At 54.5% G+C, this 16887-nt stretch overlaps 1 protein-coding gene across 6 annotated transcripts; it reads left to right on the top strand.

The window, feature by feature from the left end:
- The first annotated feature begins 2974 nt into the window (after positions 1 to 2974).
- Positions 2975 to 13856, top strand: H6PD (hexose-6-phosphate dehydrogenase/glucose 1-dehydrogenase). 6 transcript variants are annotated; one of them, XM_071448946.1, is made up of 7 exons: positions 2975 to 3067; positions 3784 to 3896; positions 5111 to 5262; positions 6395 to 7050; positions 8118 to 8235; positions 9722 to 9991; positions 10615 to 13856. In XM_071448946.1, exons 4-7 carry the CDS (start codon positions 6424 to 6426, stop codon positions 11970 to 11972), a joined length of 2373 nt encoding a protein of 790 aa, XP_071305047.1. In that variant the 5' UTR covers positions 2975 to 3067; positions 3784 to 3896; positions 5111 to 5262; positions 6395 to 6423; the 3' UTR covers positions 11973 to 13856. The 6 variants fall into 6 exon arrangements, with proteins under 6 accessions (XP_071305047.1, XP_071305048.1, XP_071305051.1 ...); XM_071448947.1 differs by having other exon boundaries at positions 3042 to 3129; XM_071448950.1 differs by lacking the exon at positions 2975 to 3067 and adding an exon at positions 3152 to 3242.
- The last annotated feature ends 3031 nt before the right edge of the window (positions 13857 to 16887 follow it).

Raw genomic sequence — 16887 nt, 5'->3', positions numbered from 1 at the left:
AGCCTGGCAGCCCCAGGGCTGTGTGCAGGGTGCCAGGGATGCAGCGCACACCACGCACCATCCCAAACTCTGCACCAATTCCCTGCTGCACCACAGTCCATTTATAGAAACATGCTCATGCATTTTGGTGCATTTCACTTTGCTCTAGGAGAATACGGGGAAGGGTTTTGGCTTCAGGCTTTATCGGAGAGTCCAATCTTAACAGGACAGAGAGATAAGAGCAGAGGGACATCTTCTCAACTTTGCCTTCCCATTCAGCTGTCAGATGTCAGAGAAAACCTCTGACTGTCCCCAGCTGCATTTGTGCTCTGAGTGCAGCAGCCTGGCCTGGGCAGCTCTGACATGCAGTGCAACGCTGCTGTGTTGCAGTAGTGGTCAGGAAACTGATAAACTGATAAACTGATAAACCGATAAACGGATCAAACTGATCAAACTGATAACCAGCACAGCACTGCCTGCTGGCAGCCCAAAGGCTCACTGTGCCATCCTTCACCAGTCAATATTGCTCTAGGACCTCACATTTCCCCATTTTCCAAGGAAGAAGCAGCATGTTTAGCCCATAACCTCCATTTCCACTCTCCTCTAGTCCGAGACTGAGGAAGAGCCAGGAGGCAGCTTGTCCCAGTGCAGGAACACCTGGGGAAGATGCCAGCACTCAATCTTTAATCTGCTGACCAAGCCGATGAGAGCATCAGTTCCCCAGAGCAGGAGGCAGAATGCAGGCACAGCTGACTGGACTGATCCCTTCTGTTGGACTCAAGCAGAGCAGGGTGAAGATGAGCTCTCCTCCTCCCCAGCTCCTCTCCCCCTGCCCTGTTTTTACAGGGTTTCCAGCTGCACTGGGTGCTGCAGGGTCACCTGTCCCTGTGCCAGGGCTCTGCCTGGCCACCCAGCCCTGCTTTAGTGCCAGCAGTGCTGGGGAAGCAGCAGAGAGGGGCTGGCAGGAGCCGGCCATGCCATCCTCACAGCAGGGCAGGGTGTTCACTGCCCAGCCCAGCTGCACACCCAGAGGCATTCCCTGGGCAAGGATTTTGTCGTTTAAAAGCAACAGTCGGGAGAGGAAGGCCAATAGACAATAGAAACAAAAGCTGCTAAGAGGCAGCATTACTCTAATGCTCTCTCACCTTGGAGTGTCTCAGCTGTACTTGGGTGCTAAGCTCTTTAAGAGCTCAGCTGGCCAGCAGAAGCACAGAGCAGGGGTCTGGGGAAGGCTGCTCCTGCGTGGAGTTTGGATGCACAGAAGTGGCATTGCTTAACACCAAACAGGCCAAAGTATTTAAATCTAAACTTCCTCAACTGGACTGGAGGTTTCTGTCTGTCAGGCTGAGCACGAACCAGAACCTGTTCAGCAGGTGAGTCCTTCACCTGCCCCAGAGCCATAACAAAGCCCCTCTTTCTTACCCTGCCCCACACCAGCTCAGGAGCTGCTGCCCCCATTTCTGCAGCCTGGTTCTGGAGAAGCCACAAGACAGTAATTTTATTTTCTAAGAACCCCAGCTGCTGTCCAGCTGTTCTTTCTTGCTCCACAGCAGAAGTTTGCAGCCTTACCCAAAGCCCTGTGAACTTGATAGCCCAGGACTGGAGAGCTTTCCTGGAAGCTGATCCCCAGCCCAGCCCCTGCCCAGCTCCAGCAGCTCTGCAGCAGCAGCACACAGGGCTCCCAGCTCACAGAACACCAGAGAACCGAGGAGTTAAAGCATCCCAGAAATTACTCTGTCATTTACAGCCACATCTCCAGTTCTTTGGCACTAAACCCCTTTGCAGAGGCTGATCAATTTGGCAGGTAGCAGGCAAGTTTCCTCCCAGGCTGTCTCACCAAAGTCTCGCCCTGCTGGAGCTCCCTTTGCCTGTTCAAACCCCTCCCCAGCTCAGTGCCACCGGCAGCACCAAAGGGAAATGAAGCCCCACGGTAGCAAACTCACTTCTGTGCATCCTTTTCCCCATTCCTAAACAACAGATTTCCACTGCAAAGACAAAACAGCCTCTGGTCACTCAAGTTTGTTATTATTATAGACAGAGCTGCAAATTGGGAGTAGCAGTCATTTAATATCCTCTGTTGAGAGACCATGTTTTCAGCTAGTTATGTGATGCCAAACTTTAAATATTGAGGCTGAAACTGTAGGGGTGGTTTGCTTTATGCAGTCTTTTTTTTTTTTTAACTAAAAAAAAAAATATAGTGCAGCTATTTCTGAGCTGAAGGTCAGATTATAAAATAGGTTTTTTGACCATGTTAAAAATATCTCAGCTGTTTCATTAAGGAGCTGTAACATCTCATAATTTGGGGCAAGTAAGATTTTGTGAGGATGATGGCTTGGATCAGAATGTGCTTTTGTCAAAGCCTTTTCAGGCTTCCTCAGCTGCATGTGCCTTTAAGGCAAAAAGGTCCAGTGTGACAGATGAGACATGTGATGGCAATAAAGGAATAAAAGGCAGCTAGCAAGGAAAGGGACATTAAGGAGACAGATGTTCTACAAGCAAATAAAAAGCTCTATAGGAAAAAGAGCTGTTCTGGGTGGTGTTTAAAGATGGTGTTTCAGAGGAGGAAGCATTAAGCTGGAGAGGACAGTTTATCAATCCAGAGCCCCTCTAAACCCGGGGCAGAGGCTGTGCTTTGGCATTGCGGTGGAAATCTGTTCCACAGCAAGGGGTTCTTTGTTTAGGAGTGGGGGAAAGGATGTACAAAAGCGAGTTTGCTGCAGCGGGGCTCTGCTGCCCTTTGGTGCTGCAGCTGCAGAGCAGGGCCAGGTGCGGAGAGGTGGCACTCAGCTGGGCTGGGGTTTGCGCCGCTCTGAACAGGCAAAGCGAGCGTTCCCGCTGCTGGGCTGGGTCCGTGTCTCCTCGGGGGGCTCTGTATCCCCCGGAGGGGTTCTGTGTCCCCATGTCCCCCGGGGGGGTTTTGTGTCCCCATGTCCCCAGAGCCGCTCAGCCCTGCGGGTTTTTCCTCCCGCCCGAGCGTCGGCGCCGGGCGGGAGCCGCCGCCAACCGCAGAGTCTGCGCGGGGCGGGCGCGGGGCGGGCGCAGCGGGCGGGGCGCTGTGTGTCGGGCCCGCCGCCGCCGGCGCGGTGCGGTGAGCGGGGCCGGGCCGGGGGGGCAGCCGGGACCGGACCGGACCGGACCGGACCGGGAGGGGTCAGCCGGGGCCGGAGGGGTCATCTCGGGCCGGGGAGGGGTCAACCCGGGCCCGGCGGTCAGCCGGTGATACCCTGCGGCACCGCGCACCGGCCTCCCCGCTCCGGAACCGCGTGGGCGGCGGGAATGGAGGGATGCGGGATGGACGGGGGATGCGGGATGGACGGGGGATGCGGGATGGAGGGATGCGGGAAGGATGCGGGAGCGATGCGGCATTCACGGGGGATGCTCCCGTCCCCCGGCGAGGGGCAGGCTCGGCCATAGGAGCTCGGGGCGGAGGGACCGCGGTGCAGCCCCGGGCCGGCCGCTCCCTGCCCGCTCCCGGCCCCGCAGCCCCGCAGCCCCGCAGCCCGGCCTGGCCTTCCCGGCGACCGGCCCGGCCTTCTCGGGGCCGGGGAGCTCCAGCGCCTGGTGCGGGGGCGGCGGGCGGGTCCCGCTCGGTGTCCGGGAGCTGCGACAGCCGCTGTCGCACGGGGCTCAGCCCTGTCACAGGCGGGCTCATCCCTACCACCCATGGGCTCATCCCTGTCACCCCTGAGCTCATCCCTGTGACAGGTGGGCTCATCCCTGCCACCCCTGAGCTCATCCCCGCGTTCCATGCACTGCCTACGCACAGGGCTGGGTTCCTCACGGTCCCCTGTCCTGCTTTTCCAGGGTTTTGGAAGCGGCAGCTGTCACGATGCTGGGGCCAGAGCACACGGAGTGAGGCTGAGTCAGAGCCAGAAGGGCCAAACACGAATTCGTGCACCTCTCATCTTGCCTTTAATGTGAGTCTCCTCATTAAGCCTTGGCTTCTCCAGCAGCTGATGGTGAGCTCATTCCTGCCCCGGTGTTTGCAGTACAGAACACCAGGAGGGTTTCCCCAGTCCTCAGAGAATCCCAGAGCCCTTTCCTTCGTGTGCAGAGCCCTGTGGGAGCCCCAGGCCATGCTGCATTTTCCATAGAATCACAGAATATCCTCAGCTGCAAGGGACCCCCAAGGACCATCAAAGTCCAGCTCTTTTGGCCGTGCACCTGGTGATTATTTTTCAGTGAGGATACAACAGTAACAAAAATACCTTTTGCATTTTTTCCCTAGAGACCTGGAATGAGCTCCTGTGAACGGGAGCTGCAGTGGCTGTGCAAGGGAGTGCCCAGCCTGGCTGCTGGGCCAAGCTCCACATGTTTTATGTGGATCAGGCCCAGGAGTCTTTTCCTGAAGCCTGACTGAGTAACTTTGTTCTGCCTGGCTGGGGGATTTTTGGAGTATTATTTTTTAATGGGAGCAGTGGTGCTTAGCTGATATGAAAGCAGTAAACAAACACTGACTGGGTTTGCTGAGCTTATTCTGTGCAGTGTAGCTCAATATTTTGCAATTGGTAGGGTTGTGAAACTGCCTTTGGTTTGGGAACACACGTGACTGTGGCTGAATCTGCCGGGAAGTTCCCTGGCTAATTCCCTTTTTTCTGTGGGTCTGGAGCAGCATGGCCCACCCAGACCCATCCCATTCCTCCCTGTGCCTGCCCCAGCCAGCACAGCAGGGCTGCCAGGGTGTCAGTGCCTCTGGTTCCTGGAACAAAGGTTGCTCAGGAAGTGTAAATACCCATTTATTGCAGTGAGGAACTTTGTCTTCTGGGTTATAACCCCACAGCAGGGGAGGGGGAAGCAGAGAATCATTTATTCTGTAGGCAGAGCCTCAGCAGTGCCCCTTGGCAGCTGCCAGTGCTGCTGGCTGTGTTCCTTCAGTGGGTCCAGGGAGCTCAAACAGCCAGGAGAGGAGGGAAGGAGGGGACACAGCCACGGCACAGGGCTGGGCAGGGAGGAGTTAAACTTACAGGCTGCATTTCAGCTCGGTGTAGCTGTGCCTGTGTTTTACCTGCTCACAAACAGCAGCGGGGCAGGACTGTGAGCAGGGATGTGCTGGGATGGTGCTGGCTCATTGCTGGCTCAGGCACTTCTGGTTTTTCTCTGTTGTAATTGGGTCTTTCCTCCCGTTTTCCAGGAAGGGAACAACCTGCCTTACCTGTGCTGCACACGTGAGCACTGATCAGAGACACCCAGAGACACAGGAGGAGCAGGAGCTGCGCTGGGAGAGGCTGGGCAGGAGGAAAATCTCCAGCTGCTTTTGGGGTCTCTAGAGCTCCTGTGTTACAGGTGAGTCTGCTGGAGAGAAACACAAGATTTCTGCAGAGCAGTTCAAGCTGCAGACAGGGAAAGATATCCCAATGTTCCTTGTAGTTATTTAGTTATCACCACTTATTGACCAGAGCTCAAAGTTTTTAAAGTAAATAACATTGTGTGCTGTGAAGATCCAACTAAACACAGCTTATAAATGACATTAAGGGAAGGAGATGGCCAGTGAGAGAGCTGCTGAAATAGTACCTGTGTAATGAGAGCAGCACAGTGGTTTAGTCATACATACAGGAGTGACTAAACCTCTCTTCAGTGACATTACATCTCTGCAAATGCAAAGTCATTGCTGTGTTTCTCTGTGTAAGTGCTAAATGTGTCTTTTCTCTTAAAACCAACTTTATTTTGAATAAATAAGCATAAGCAAAGGGACTTTTTGGCCCGGCTGCAGTGGTTTGAATGGGCACTGAGTGGAGAGGGCCAGAACAGGAGGCAGAACACAAAGCCCAGGTTGTCACCTGGCCACAGACACAGCACCATGGGGCTGCATCTAGACTGGCTCATACCAATCTGGGGACTGAACTTCTTCCCCAGAGCTGTTTTATCACACCAGTCTGCCATTAGCCATTAGAACCCAGTCCAGTGGTGGGGCACAGCAGCCACAAGTAAAAGAAGAAGAGCCTGGGGCTGCCAGGGGTCGTGTTTGTCCCTGAGCTGCTGTGACAATATTGACATGAAGCCATGCCAAGGCAGCCAGGCAGTGTTTGAGCACAGTCCCCAGCAGGATTCAGGATGCAGGCACGTGTGCTCAGGGTGCAGGCACGTGTGCTCCTTTGTGGCCAGTTTGGGATTTGGATGAAAATGGGTTTGTTTCCCTGTGCCAAGGCACTGACACCCCCCCAGCTGTGGGAGCAGCACACGTGCTGCCCAAGGACCTGCAGCACACACTGCCTTCACTTCTGGTGTGCAGAAGGAGGCTGCAGGTTTGTCAGGAACCCAAATTACTGCCTTGATTCAGATCATGGAGGGGAGGAGAGGCTGTTGGTGGAGGATCCAGGCAGAGGCCCCCGGCTCTTGTGGGGAAAGCAGGTGCCTTGTGTTGTGTATTGCAGCGCTACAACATGGATTGATTTGTGTTTTTATTCCTGACCTCTAGTGTCCCTGGATCTCCCTCCTCTCCCCAGGATGCTGGGAAGGGTCCTGTGCACGGTGCTGTTCGTGGGAGCCCTGCCACCCCCAGCTGGAGCCTCCCAGGGCCACATCTCCGTCATCCTGCTGGGAGCCACGGGGGATTTGGCCAAGAAGTATTTGTGGCAGGGTCTGTTCCAGCTCTACATGGACCAAGTGAGCAGTGGCCACAGCTTCACGTTCCACGGGGCTGCCCTGGCAGCTCTGGAGCCGGGGCAGAGGCTGATGTTTGACGTGCTGAAGCAGCTGTCCTGTCCCCCCGACGAGCCTCCCAACCGCTGTGCCGTGCTCAAGGACCAGTTCCTGAAGCTCAGCCAGTACCACCAGCTGAAGACTGCCGAGCACTACGCAGCTCTGAACAGGGAGATTGAGACCCTGCTCAGCCAGGAGGGGCTGGAGGAGGCTGGCAGGATCTTCTACTTCTCCGTGCCACCCTTTGCCTACACAGAGATCGCGGGGCACATCAACAGCAGCTGCCGGCCGCGCGCCGGGGCCTGGCTGCGCGTGGTGCTGGAGAAGCCCTTTGGCCATGACCTGCCCTCGGCCCAGCAGCTGGCTGCACAGCTGGCAGGCTTCTTCAGGGAGGAGGAGATGTACCGTGTGGACCATTACCTGGGCAAGCAGGTGAGCAGCCCCTGCCAGCCCGAGGGGCTCGGGGCCTGGGGCTGGGGAGAGCGTTGTTCTCCTCCCAAATCCACGCTGAGCCTCTCTTTGTGATCCAGAGCCTCCTGGAATCCTGTGCTGTTTCTCTGTCCTGGGAGAGCAGGTGAAATGTGCAGACCAAAGCAGGGCTTCCTCCTGTTGGGGTGGTGAGGGTCCCTTCTGCAGAGCAGGGCTGGGCTCTGTGCCTGGAGCAGAGATGCAGAGCTCCTCTGGCCTCCTCGCCAAGGTCAGGGCTTTGGTTTCGCTGAGTGAGCAGCACCTGTCCTCTCCCAGCTCCACAGCTCATTCCACACAGGCCTCTCTGCTTAGCCATGGCTTCTGGAAGCACTCCTCCATTTGATATGATAAGGAGCTGATGGGATGTTAGTTCTGGGGGATGCTTAGGGAAGGTTTCTTCCTGCCCTGCAGGACTGTCTGCTGCAGGTACAGCTCAGGATGTGGAGCTGCTCTGTCCCAGAGGGAGGATGTTCAAGGACATGCCATCCTTGTTTCTCAGGGATGTGATGCCACACTTTAAAGCAGCCTCTTCCAGCCATGGCAATGTGGCCAGGTTTTACTCAGAAGTTGCATGTCCAGCTGTGGAGAGCATCTTCACAGAGAGGGGCAATTTCTTCTGTTTTATTTTGGGGGTTTATTTTATTTTAAATGTTTATTTTTATTTTATTTTTTTTATTTTATTAAAAGAGCAGATGGCTTTAGTGGTGTAAGCATCTGAAGTGATGTATTTCAGCACTTTGGAACCTTACATTAGTCCCAGGATGGTCTGACTCAGCCCTTTGTCCTCTGACAGATATAAACTGAGTGCTCTGCAGTTTGTAGTTCAGCCTTTTCACATGAAACCTCCAAATTCCTCAGAAAGACCTTTAATGTCTGCTCTGGACAGCCACTGGTGACCCTGCTGTGCACCACTGCAGCCTCTCCTGCTGCTTTTCTCTTCTCTGACCTGCTCTGCTGCATGGGGCAGGGAGGCAGAGGCACTCTGGGAATCTGCTGAGTTTTTATTGGGTCTTTGGATTTTCCCCTCACAGGCTGTGGCCCATATCCTGCCTTTTCGGGATCAGAACCGACAGTTTCTGGACCCCATTTGGAACCGGCACCATGTGGAAAGAGTGGAGGTGGTCTTGAAGGAGACTGTGGATGCTAAAGGTTGGTGAGGCAGTGTGCAGAGGGTGAGTGAGTGAGAACTGGCAGGTTCCTAAATAATGGGCATGGGGCCCTTGAGGTGGTGCTGGTACAGAAATAGAAAAGGAACAGGTGAATGGGGTGTTGCTCCCTGGAAACAGAAAGGGACTGTCCCACACTTCCTGTGCTGGAGACTGACTCACTTCCAGGGAGAGTTGCTGCCTCTAAGGAAAAAATCCATTTGTAATTCATCTGGGAGCCGGGGCAGAGCCCCCCACCTTTTTCTGCTGCAGAGCTCTGGGGGCATTGCTGACCTTTCTATCCCAATTCTTGGCAAACAGCCCTAGATTTGGAATTGATGCAGTCTAAGGCCACTTCAACTGTCCTGCTGTCCTGCCAGCCCCCAGGCTCACCCCAAGTGTGCCTTTGTGCTGCTCTTTGGGAGGTGCTCGTGCATCTCCTGCCTGGATGTTTCTGTCCCTGGGCTAGTGTGGGTTTGTGTGCCCGTTTCTGTGCCCTCCTCTCTGTGGTAGGAAGAGCACCACAGAGGGACAGTCCCAGCCCGGAGAGGCAGCGTGGGGCTCCTGCTGAAGGGCACGGCTGCACTGCTGCAATGCTGCAGCATCCCCTCTGCAGTGCTCAGCACAAAGCTCCCGGGCTGGGCTCTGCCTGCAGCACTCCTGGCCAGGCAGGTGCCCTGGCTGCTGCACCAGCAGGACTGCTTCCCCACTCCCCTCACCTCTGCCTCCCTCCCTCAGCCTCCACAGACTTAGTTAATGCAGTTTTGTCAAACCTGGGCTGGTAATCTTGGGTTTGGCAGCCCAGAGCTCACCTGAGCCTGTTTGTGGGAGAGGGGTGCACTGCAGAGAGATTCAGGGAGAGCAGCATTGTCTGTGCACAGCCCCAGCTGCCCCCTGTGCACCCCCTCTCTGAACAACGATGTCATTTGATGTCATTTGTCACTTGATGTCTGTTTTCCCTGTGCAGCTTCAGCTGGCAGCCTGGCTCCCAGCAAGTCTGCAGCACTGATCCCATTACTGAATGTGCCTTTGGATTGGGAGGGAGATGAATGATCAGTCAGTGGGGGAAGCCTGTGGTGGTGATGCAGCCTGCTGCTGGTGACACACAGCCTTGAGTCACTCCTGCAGTGCACTGTCCTTCTCCCACTGTCCCCACCTGCGTGACAGGCCAGGCAGGGAAAGGGAAGCTCTGTGCACGAAATTTTGTCTCCCAAGGGTATGGCTCAGCCAAAGCCTTCTGAGGACAGGAAAACCATCTTGTCCTGCTACAAGCAGGGACCACTTCCACTAGGACAGGTTGCCCAAAGCTCTGTCCGACCAGACCCTGCACACATCCAGTGACAGGACACCCATTCCCTGAGCTTGATTGCTTCAGGTTAATTGCTGGGTGGGGAGAGAGGAGCTTGGAGCTTTGCTCTCCCTGGCCCCACAGGGAGATGCAGAAGGGAACCAGGTCCCCTGAGCAGCATTTTGCCTCCTGCCGTGCCCAGGCCGCACCAGCTTCTACGAGCAGTACGGGGTGATCCGGGACGTGCTGCAGAACCACCTCACCGAGGCCCTCCTGTTCCTCATCATGGAGCTCCCTGCCAACGTCAGCAGTGCCCAGGAGGTGGTGCAGCACAAGCTGCAGGCCTTCCAGGCCCTGTGGGGGCTGCAGAGGAGCAGCGCCGTGCTGGGGCAGTACCAGGCCTACGACAGCCAGGTGCAGGAGGAGCTGCCCGAGGCACGGGGCCACGTCAGCACCACGCCGACCTTTGCAGGTGAGGGTTTGGGCCAGGGGAGCAGTCAGAGCTGTGAGCCCTGCAGGACCAGCCCCATGGCTCTGGGATGTGCCCAGGCATCCACTGGCATGGTAACTGGGAGCTGGACAAGATAACGCTGTTGTGTCAGTTCACCAGTGATCCAGGGAATGGGATGTGTAAAGGTTAAGGCCCATTATTATAAAATCTCTGCATTGTTTTTAGAAGTAGCCTATAAACTCCTTCGCCTTCCCATAAACTTGAGTTGAGGGGTAAAGCTTTGTTCTCTGTGGTAAGTGAACCACAAGGCCATCTCCAGGCATGCTGTGAGCACGAAGAGAATTGTCTAAATGATGCTCATGCTCACAAACTGGTTTCCTGCGAGATGAAAGGAGGCTGAACAAGTGGGATGGCTGGGAGGGAGCACAGCAGGGAGCTGGAGGCAGTGAGAATCATGGATGGCCAGGTGGGAAGGGACCATAAAGATCATTGAGTTCTGGCTAGGCAGTGAAGCCATGGAAGGGCTGATGGGGAGCTAGAGACACAGTGGGTACCAAGGGAGCTGAGGAGGGTGAATGCTGGGCAGTAATGGAGATCCCCAGGGGTGCCTGCTGTTGAGGTGTGGGGGGTGTCTGTCGTTGCAGGAGTGCTGATCCACAGCCACAGCCTGCGCTGGGACGGGGTCCCGTTCCTGCTCACCTCGGGGAAGGCTCTGGATGAGCGGGTGGGCTACGCCCGCGTCCTCTTCAGGAACAGGGCCTACTGCCCTCAGAGTGGCACGCTGAGGGATGCAGGCCACAGCCAGTGCAAACCCAAGCAGATCATCTTCTACTTTGGGCACGGTGCTCTCAACACCCCCGCGGTGCTGGTGAGCAGGAACCTCTTCCGGCCTGCCATGCCCAAGGACAGCTGGAAGGAAGCAGGAGCTCGCTCAGACCTGCACATCTTCGGACAGCCGCTGTCTGATTTCTACATGTACAGCCCTGTCAAGGAGAGGGATGCCTATTCTGTCCTCATCTCCCACATCTACCACGGCAGGAAGGATTTCTTCATCACCACGGAGAGCCTGCTGGCCTCGTGGGCCTTCTGGACGCCTCTGCTGGACAGCACATCCCACCAGCCCCCGCGCCTCTACCCCGGCGGCGTGGAGAACCAGCAGCTGCTGGACTTTGAGATGGTGGCCGGGGGAGTGGAGTTCAGCCTGGCAGAGCCAGCAGAGCTGCTGCACCCCAGCGGGCAGATGCCAAGCGAGTTCAGGGCCATCCAGTCCCAGTTCCGGCAGAGTCCCCTGGTGTCGGCCTGGGCCGAGGAGCTGATTGCCCGGCTGGCCTCCGACATGGAGGCGGCGGCCGTGCGCAGCGTGGCTCGCTCGGGCCAGTTCCACCTGGCCCTGTCGGGCGGCTCCAGCCCCGTGGGGCTGTTCCAGCGCCTGGCCAGGCACCACCACGGCTTCCCCTGGCAGCACAGCCACGTGTGGCTGGCAGACGAGCGCTGCGTGCCCCTGACCGACGGCGAGTCCAACTTCCAGGGCCTGCACCGGCACCTCCTGCAGCACGTCAGGGTGCCCTACCTCAACATCCACCCCATGCCCGTGCACCTCAACCGCCGCCTCTGCGTGGAGGAGGACGGCGGTGCCGAGCTCTACGCCCAGGACATCGCGGCCCTGGTGGCCAACGCCAGCTTCGACCTGGTGCTGCTGGGCGTGGGCACGGACGGACACACGGCCTCGCTCTTCCCCCGCTCCGAGCACGGCCTGGAAGGGGCTGCCACGGTGGTGCTGACCGAGAGCCCCGTCAAGCCCCACCAGAGGATGAGCCTCAGCCTGCCCCTCATCAACAGGGCCAGGCAGGTGTTCGTGCTGGTGCTGGGCAAGGGCAAGCACGACATCACCGCGCTGCTCAGCAGGGTGGGCCGCGAGCCCCGCAAGTGGCCCATCTCGGGGGTCAGCCCCAGCTCTGGCCAGCTCGTCTGGTACGTGGACTATGAAGCTCTGCTGGGGTGATGCTGCAGTGTCCCTCCTCCCCTGTCTGCGTGGCCTTCACAGCCTGGCTTGTCACACACGATGTCCTTGTTCCTGCGTTGCCAGCAGCAGCTCCATCCCTGACACCTCCGGCCTTCAGGGGGACCCAAGGCCTGCAGCACCCCTGGCACTGGAGCCTGGGTGAGCTGGGCTCAGTGGCCAGAGCTCAGGAGGAGCCACAAGCCCAGTGTGCCCTTTCTGGCTCTGCTCTGGGTTCTCTGCCCTGCACACCTCTGGTGTTTGAGCCTGGGCTCTGTGTTTGGAGCTCAGGAGGAGCCACAAGCCCAGTGTGGCCTTTCTGGCTCTGCTATGGCTTCTCACTGAGACTTTGGACAAATGACTTCACCTTGAAGTGCCTCAGTTTCCCTGTTTGTGCTTACTGGCATTTAACTACCTCACAGGTACTTCAGGGGACTTGTTAAATCAACTGCCTGCCAAATTCTGTCTAATTTAATGTAATTCTCAGGCTAAAGACAACAGTACCACATTGATCCCTGCCCTGCTCAGCCTGGCTGGGCCAGGCCCTTGTCTCAGGGCAGTGATGGTGGTTTGCACGTGGATGTGTAACCCTGGATGTGTTGGGGCTCTGGAAATAATGGGGCAGGCTGAGAGTATGGCACAGCTCTGCTCTCCAATTATTGCACTCTGAGAGTGCAATAATTACTGAGGGAAAGCTTGGTGCTCAGAGGAAAAGCTTGGGTTTAGCTAGCAGAGAAATCTTTTATTTTTGAGCGAAAATGCCCGTGTTCACTTCATTCCAGTTCTTTTGTATTTGGTGCGAGGGAACAAGTTTTAATGAAAAAGTGACCTATGAGAGAGTAACTATATTGTTATGAATACCAGTTTATTCCTGTCTTACAGGTGACTGTGGCATTAGTTTTCTTATTTTTGCACACTTGCTTGGCAATATGTGGCTGGCACCTTTTGAAATGAACACTGAAAGGTTCATTTGCACTTTGAAATAAGCACATGGGCTTTTCCCCAGGGACCTACTGTTCTTTGCAGGTGAAAATAGGCTTTATTTGTGAAGTCTCTATCTAGTGGGTCACCCCAAAATGTATCCAAGATTTTATTAAAATCCATTAAAAGTTTCCACATGTTTTCCTTGGTGAATGGAGCTATCTGGGTTGTTTGGGGGATTTTTCAGAAGTGTATTTTTTTTTCGCACAGACAATTTCTGTTAAACTCTTTAATTCTTAGCATTTGCTGAATGAAAACCAAATATTTTTGAATATACAACATTTATGACTGGAAAGAGAGAGACTGGATGGGAAGAAGGGTTAAATGAGCAACAAATCTGATGAAGAGGAATGGTAGCAATCCACTGGGCTGTAGGCCAAGGAAGCAGGGCTATTTTTATTTTGTGAAAGTTATTAATAGAAGGTGTGCACCTTCTTGAGAGCTTGTATTAACCTTTCTTTGCAAAGGCAGCTCCATGGAGTAACTTCTTACAGTCTGTTTCTCCCATAAGTGATTATTGATACTAATTTTTATTCGTTTTTTTAATGTCAAGTGCATTCCGACAATTCAATGGTATGATTATATGTTTTACAGAAAACTAACACTGGAAATAACTCATTTTTCACTTCAGCTTTTATAAATCAAATTGTACAATCTTTTTTTTTTCCCATGAGTAAAGTTTTGTGATTCTTTTCATATTGTTTAATGAATAAAGAATTATATTTATAAAAAATAAATAGTTTTTAACAAGAAGTGTCTTTTAATTTCTTCCAGAGATGGGAAGCACTTCCTGCTGAGTGAAGTTTTAGGGTTTTAGTTGTGCAAAGTGGACAATGTCACTGCAGTATTAAATGTTCACTCTGACTCTTGCTTTTTTTTTTTCCTTTTTTTTTTTTTTTTTTTTTTGGTGTCTCATCCAGACAAGGCCAGGACTTTCCAAAACAAGGAGCAGCCAAAGCCCTTTTAAGGTGAGAAGATGGAATCAGGCAGTGCTGTGCAGGGCCCTGGAATGGCCAGGCCTCAGGAAAGCCTCAGTGATCCACAGTTCCTGTGTGTTGCATTTCCATGGACACTGTCACCACAGCACAGAGCTCACAGAGCTGCGTGTTTGCCTCTGAGCTGTGCTCTGTGAGCTCAGGGGCTGCAGCTGAAGTTCCAGCTGAGCTGAGCTGGGACTCGGGGCTGGCAGGGCCCTGTGGAAGGTCCCAGAGCTGCTCCTGACCTCCAGCTGATTGCCAAAGGACAATCCCACCTTCCTCTTCATCCGTGGCAAGGGCACCAGGGAGGGCAGGAGGAGCAGCAGCTCCATGCAAGGGGAGCCCTTCATTCTCCTGGCAGGATTTAAACCAGACCTTTTCTTGCTGCACTCCTGCTGATGCACACGTGTGCTGGTTTCCCTGCATGCAGGGCTGGCATGGGTGCTGCAGTGATGCAGGGCTGGCACCAATGCTGCAGTGATGCAGAGCTGGCATGGGTGCTGCAGTGATGCAGGGCTGGCATGGGTGCTGCAGTGATGCAGGGCTGGCACCAATGCTGCAGGGATGAGCTCTGTGCCAGCCGCTGCCCCAGCTCTCCCCATGGTGAGAATTCTGCTTTCTCACACAGAATTTCTCTGTGCACAGGATTTCCCACAGGAGCTGAGTGTCCAGCACCCAGAGCAGCCCTCGCTGAGTGTCCAGCACACAGAGCAGCCTTTGCTCAGTGTCTGAGTGTCCAGCACACACAGCTGACCTTGCTCAGTGTCCAGCACCCAGAGCAGCCCTCGTTTGCAGAGGAATGGCTGCGGGTGCCTTTCCTCAGCCGCTCTCTGCAAGCCCAGAGCCAGCTCTGCCAGCAGCAGAGGGTGCTGCTTGCCCGTGCTGCTGGGAGCCTTCCCCAGCCCTGTCCTGCCGGAGGAGCCGTTCCAGGCCCGGACCAGCACGGCTGTGTGTGACACCAGCGCAGGGATGGCGGGAGTGGCCCCTTCCAGCCCCGGCAGGACTCGTAAACAGTAAACTCGTAAACAGTGGTTTACAGCCAGTAAACCACTGGGATTTCAGGGGTGCTCCCCTCAGGAGGAAACAGTCACCTGCAGGTGCCTCAGGGGTAACCCAGCACTGAGCTGGGGTTGTAAGTGCTGCTCTAAATAGGGGAGCACTCTACTTAAAGAGTAAATTCTGCTCCTGTTACATATATCCCATCCTTTAAGGCATCCAGCACCCTGTGCTGAGACAGAAAGGCAAAGGAGTCATGAGAGGAGACATCACAGCGCGACTCTGCTCTCCAGGTGAATGTAAAGCAAAATACCTGGATTCTACTTTTTTATTTTTATTTTTTATGAAGGGCTTAATTTCATTCAGCAGCTGCATTTACTTGTGTTGCAGTATCTTGCTGTGCTGACTGTGCCAACATCTCAGTTCTCAAGAAGGCACTAAAATGAAGATAACCACTTTTTTTTCCTGCAAAGTGCCCTTGGGGAACGCCTCTTTTTTCTCCTCCATCCCACTCTCCTTCACTCCCCTTTCCACCCCATCTTCCAGCTGGGGAGGGTTTGTTGATTGTGCTCCGGGCAGGCTTGGCAGGGTTTCTCCCTGGTGAGGCTCTGTTTTCACAGCCCCTCTGTCCTGCAGCACACTGGGCTGCTGTGGCTTTGTGGCTGCACTTAGAGGCACTCATTGTTCCTCTGTGCTGCACTGTGTCCCTCCGAGCCCGCAGGCACAGCCTGCCTGCAGCAGGGACATGTTTGGGGCAGAGTGGTTGCTCTGCTGCTCTCCCTCTGCCCTGGGCACACAGAGCCCTGGGCTCTCTGCCTGCCCGGCTGGGTACAGCAGCAGGATCCCCTCTGCTGCTGCTGCTGCAGCCCTCAGCCTCTGCTGCAAGGGCAGTGTCACTCCAGAGTCTGTCCCAGCCCCACAGTCCATGCTGGGAGCCCAAAGGATTTAAATACTTAGCTTCAGACATTCCAAAGGGACGAAGTTGTCAGAAGGTGGATGCTCATCCCAGTCCAGACCCCAGAGCTAATCTGCAGTGCTGAGTGCTGACCACAAGAAAGCAGCCATGCCAAGCCATTCCTCCTCCCACCTTCCTTTTAATAGTTTCAGCATAAATTCACAAGGATGGGAGCTGGAAAAGTCTCTGCTAATCCAAGCTCCATCCCTGGTCAGAGGGATCCCACTGCAGGCCACAAACACTGGCCCCTGTCAGTCACCCCCCTCTGCCTCTGTTTGTGCTGTTGTTCGAGCTGCAGACAGTGCTCAAAGCAAGTGACTGAAGATTAGCAATTCCTGCTTCTTGAGGAAGTAAGAAAGTCAAATATTAAGGAAATAAAAGCAGACAGGATTCCATAGGAGCTGTGATCTCATCTGGCGAGAAGCCACCACAAAGCTGAGAAGTTCTGCTTCAGCACTTGTCACGTCTGGTTTCCTCCAGCTTCCCTGCTGCTCCTCTCACTCCTCCACCCCGCTTCTCCCTGAAATTAGTGGGGGAAAGTAACTTAAATATGAGCAGGACCAAGTCAAAGCAAAGTAGTTTTGAAAAAGCTACCCAATATATATCTGTTTGACATAAACCCTCCTATTTTTATTTTGCAGGGTGTGGAAGAACATATTTGTTCTGTATCCACAATCTCCCCGGTGTTTCTGGTCAGCTAGAGTAATAAATTTATTCTGATGTGAATGTGGTTTTTTTTTTGAAGGACCACAGTGACTGGCATAGAGCAACTATTCCCCACAGACATCAAAATATGCTCAATAAATTAGTGAAATAACTGTGCTTTTTTTTTTTCACATGTGCCCCAAGACCATCAGTGATGAGAAATGTCAAGAGCCATGCTCGTGTCCAATCCCCAAGAACAATAACTGCAGCAGCATGCAGGGGCATTCATTGCACAGTGACTCAGATGGCAGGCGGCCACCTCCTGAATCACTCACACCACTTCCTGCAGCAGCTCCTAGGTGGT

Source organism: Agelaius tricolor, unplaced genomic scaffold (genome assembly GCF_023055355.1).
Source record: "Agelaius tricolor isolate 1412-34295 unplaced genomic scaffold, bAgeTri1.0.p SCAF_28, whole genome shotgun sequence".
NCBI classification, from domain to species: domain Eukaryota; kingdom Metazoa; phylum Chordata; class Aves; order Passeriformes; family Icteridae; genus Agelaius; species Agelaius tricolor.
This window is presented reverse-complemented; position numbering and strand designations above follow the sequence as displayed.

Bases quoted from the DNA above. Each gene is read 5' to 3' on its own strand.
- H6PD (XM_071448946.1), top strand. From the start codon at position 6,424: ATGCTGGGAAGGGTCCTGTGCACGGTGCTGTTCGTGGGAGCCCTGCCA. The intron at 7,051-8,117 runs GTGAGCAGCCCC...TTCCCCTCACAG, and splicing joins ACCATTACCTGGGCAAGCAG to GCTGTGGCCCATATCCTGCC. The intron at 8,236-9,721 runs GTTGGTGAGGCA...TGCCGTGCCCAG, and splicing joins GGAGACTGTGGATGCTAAAG to GCCGCACCAGCTTCTACGAG.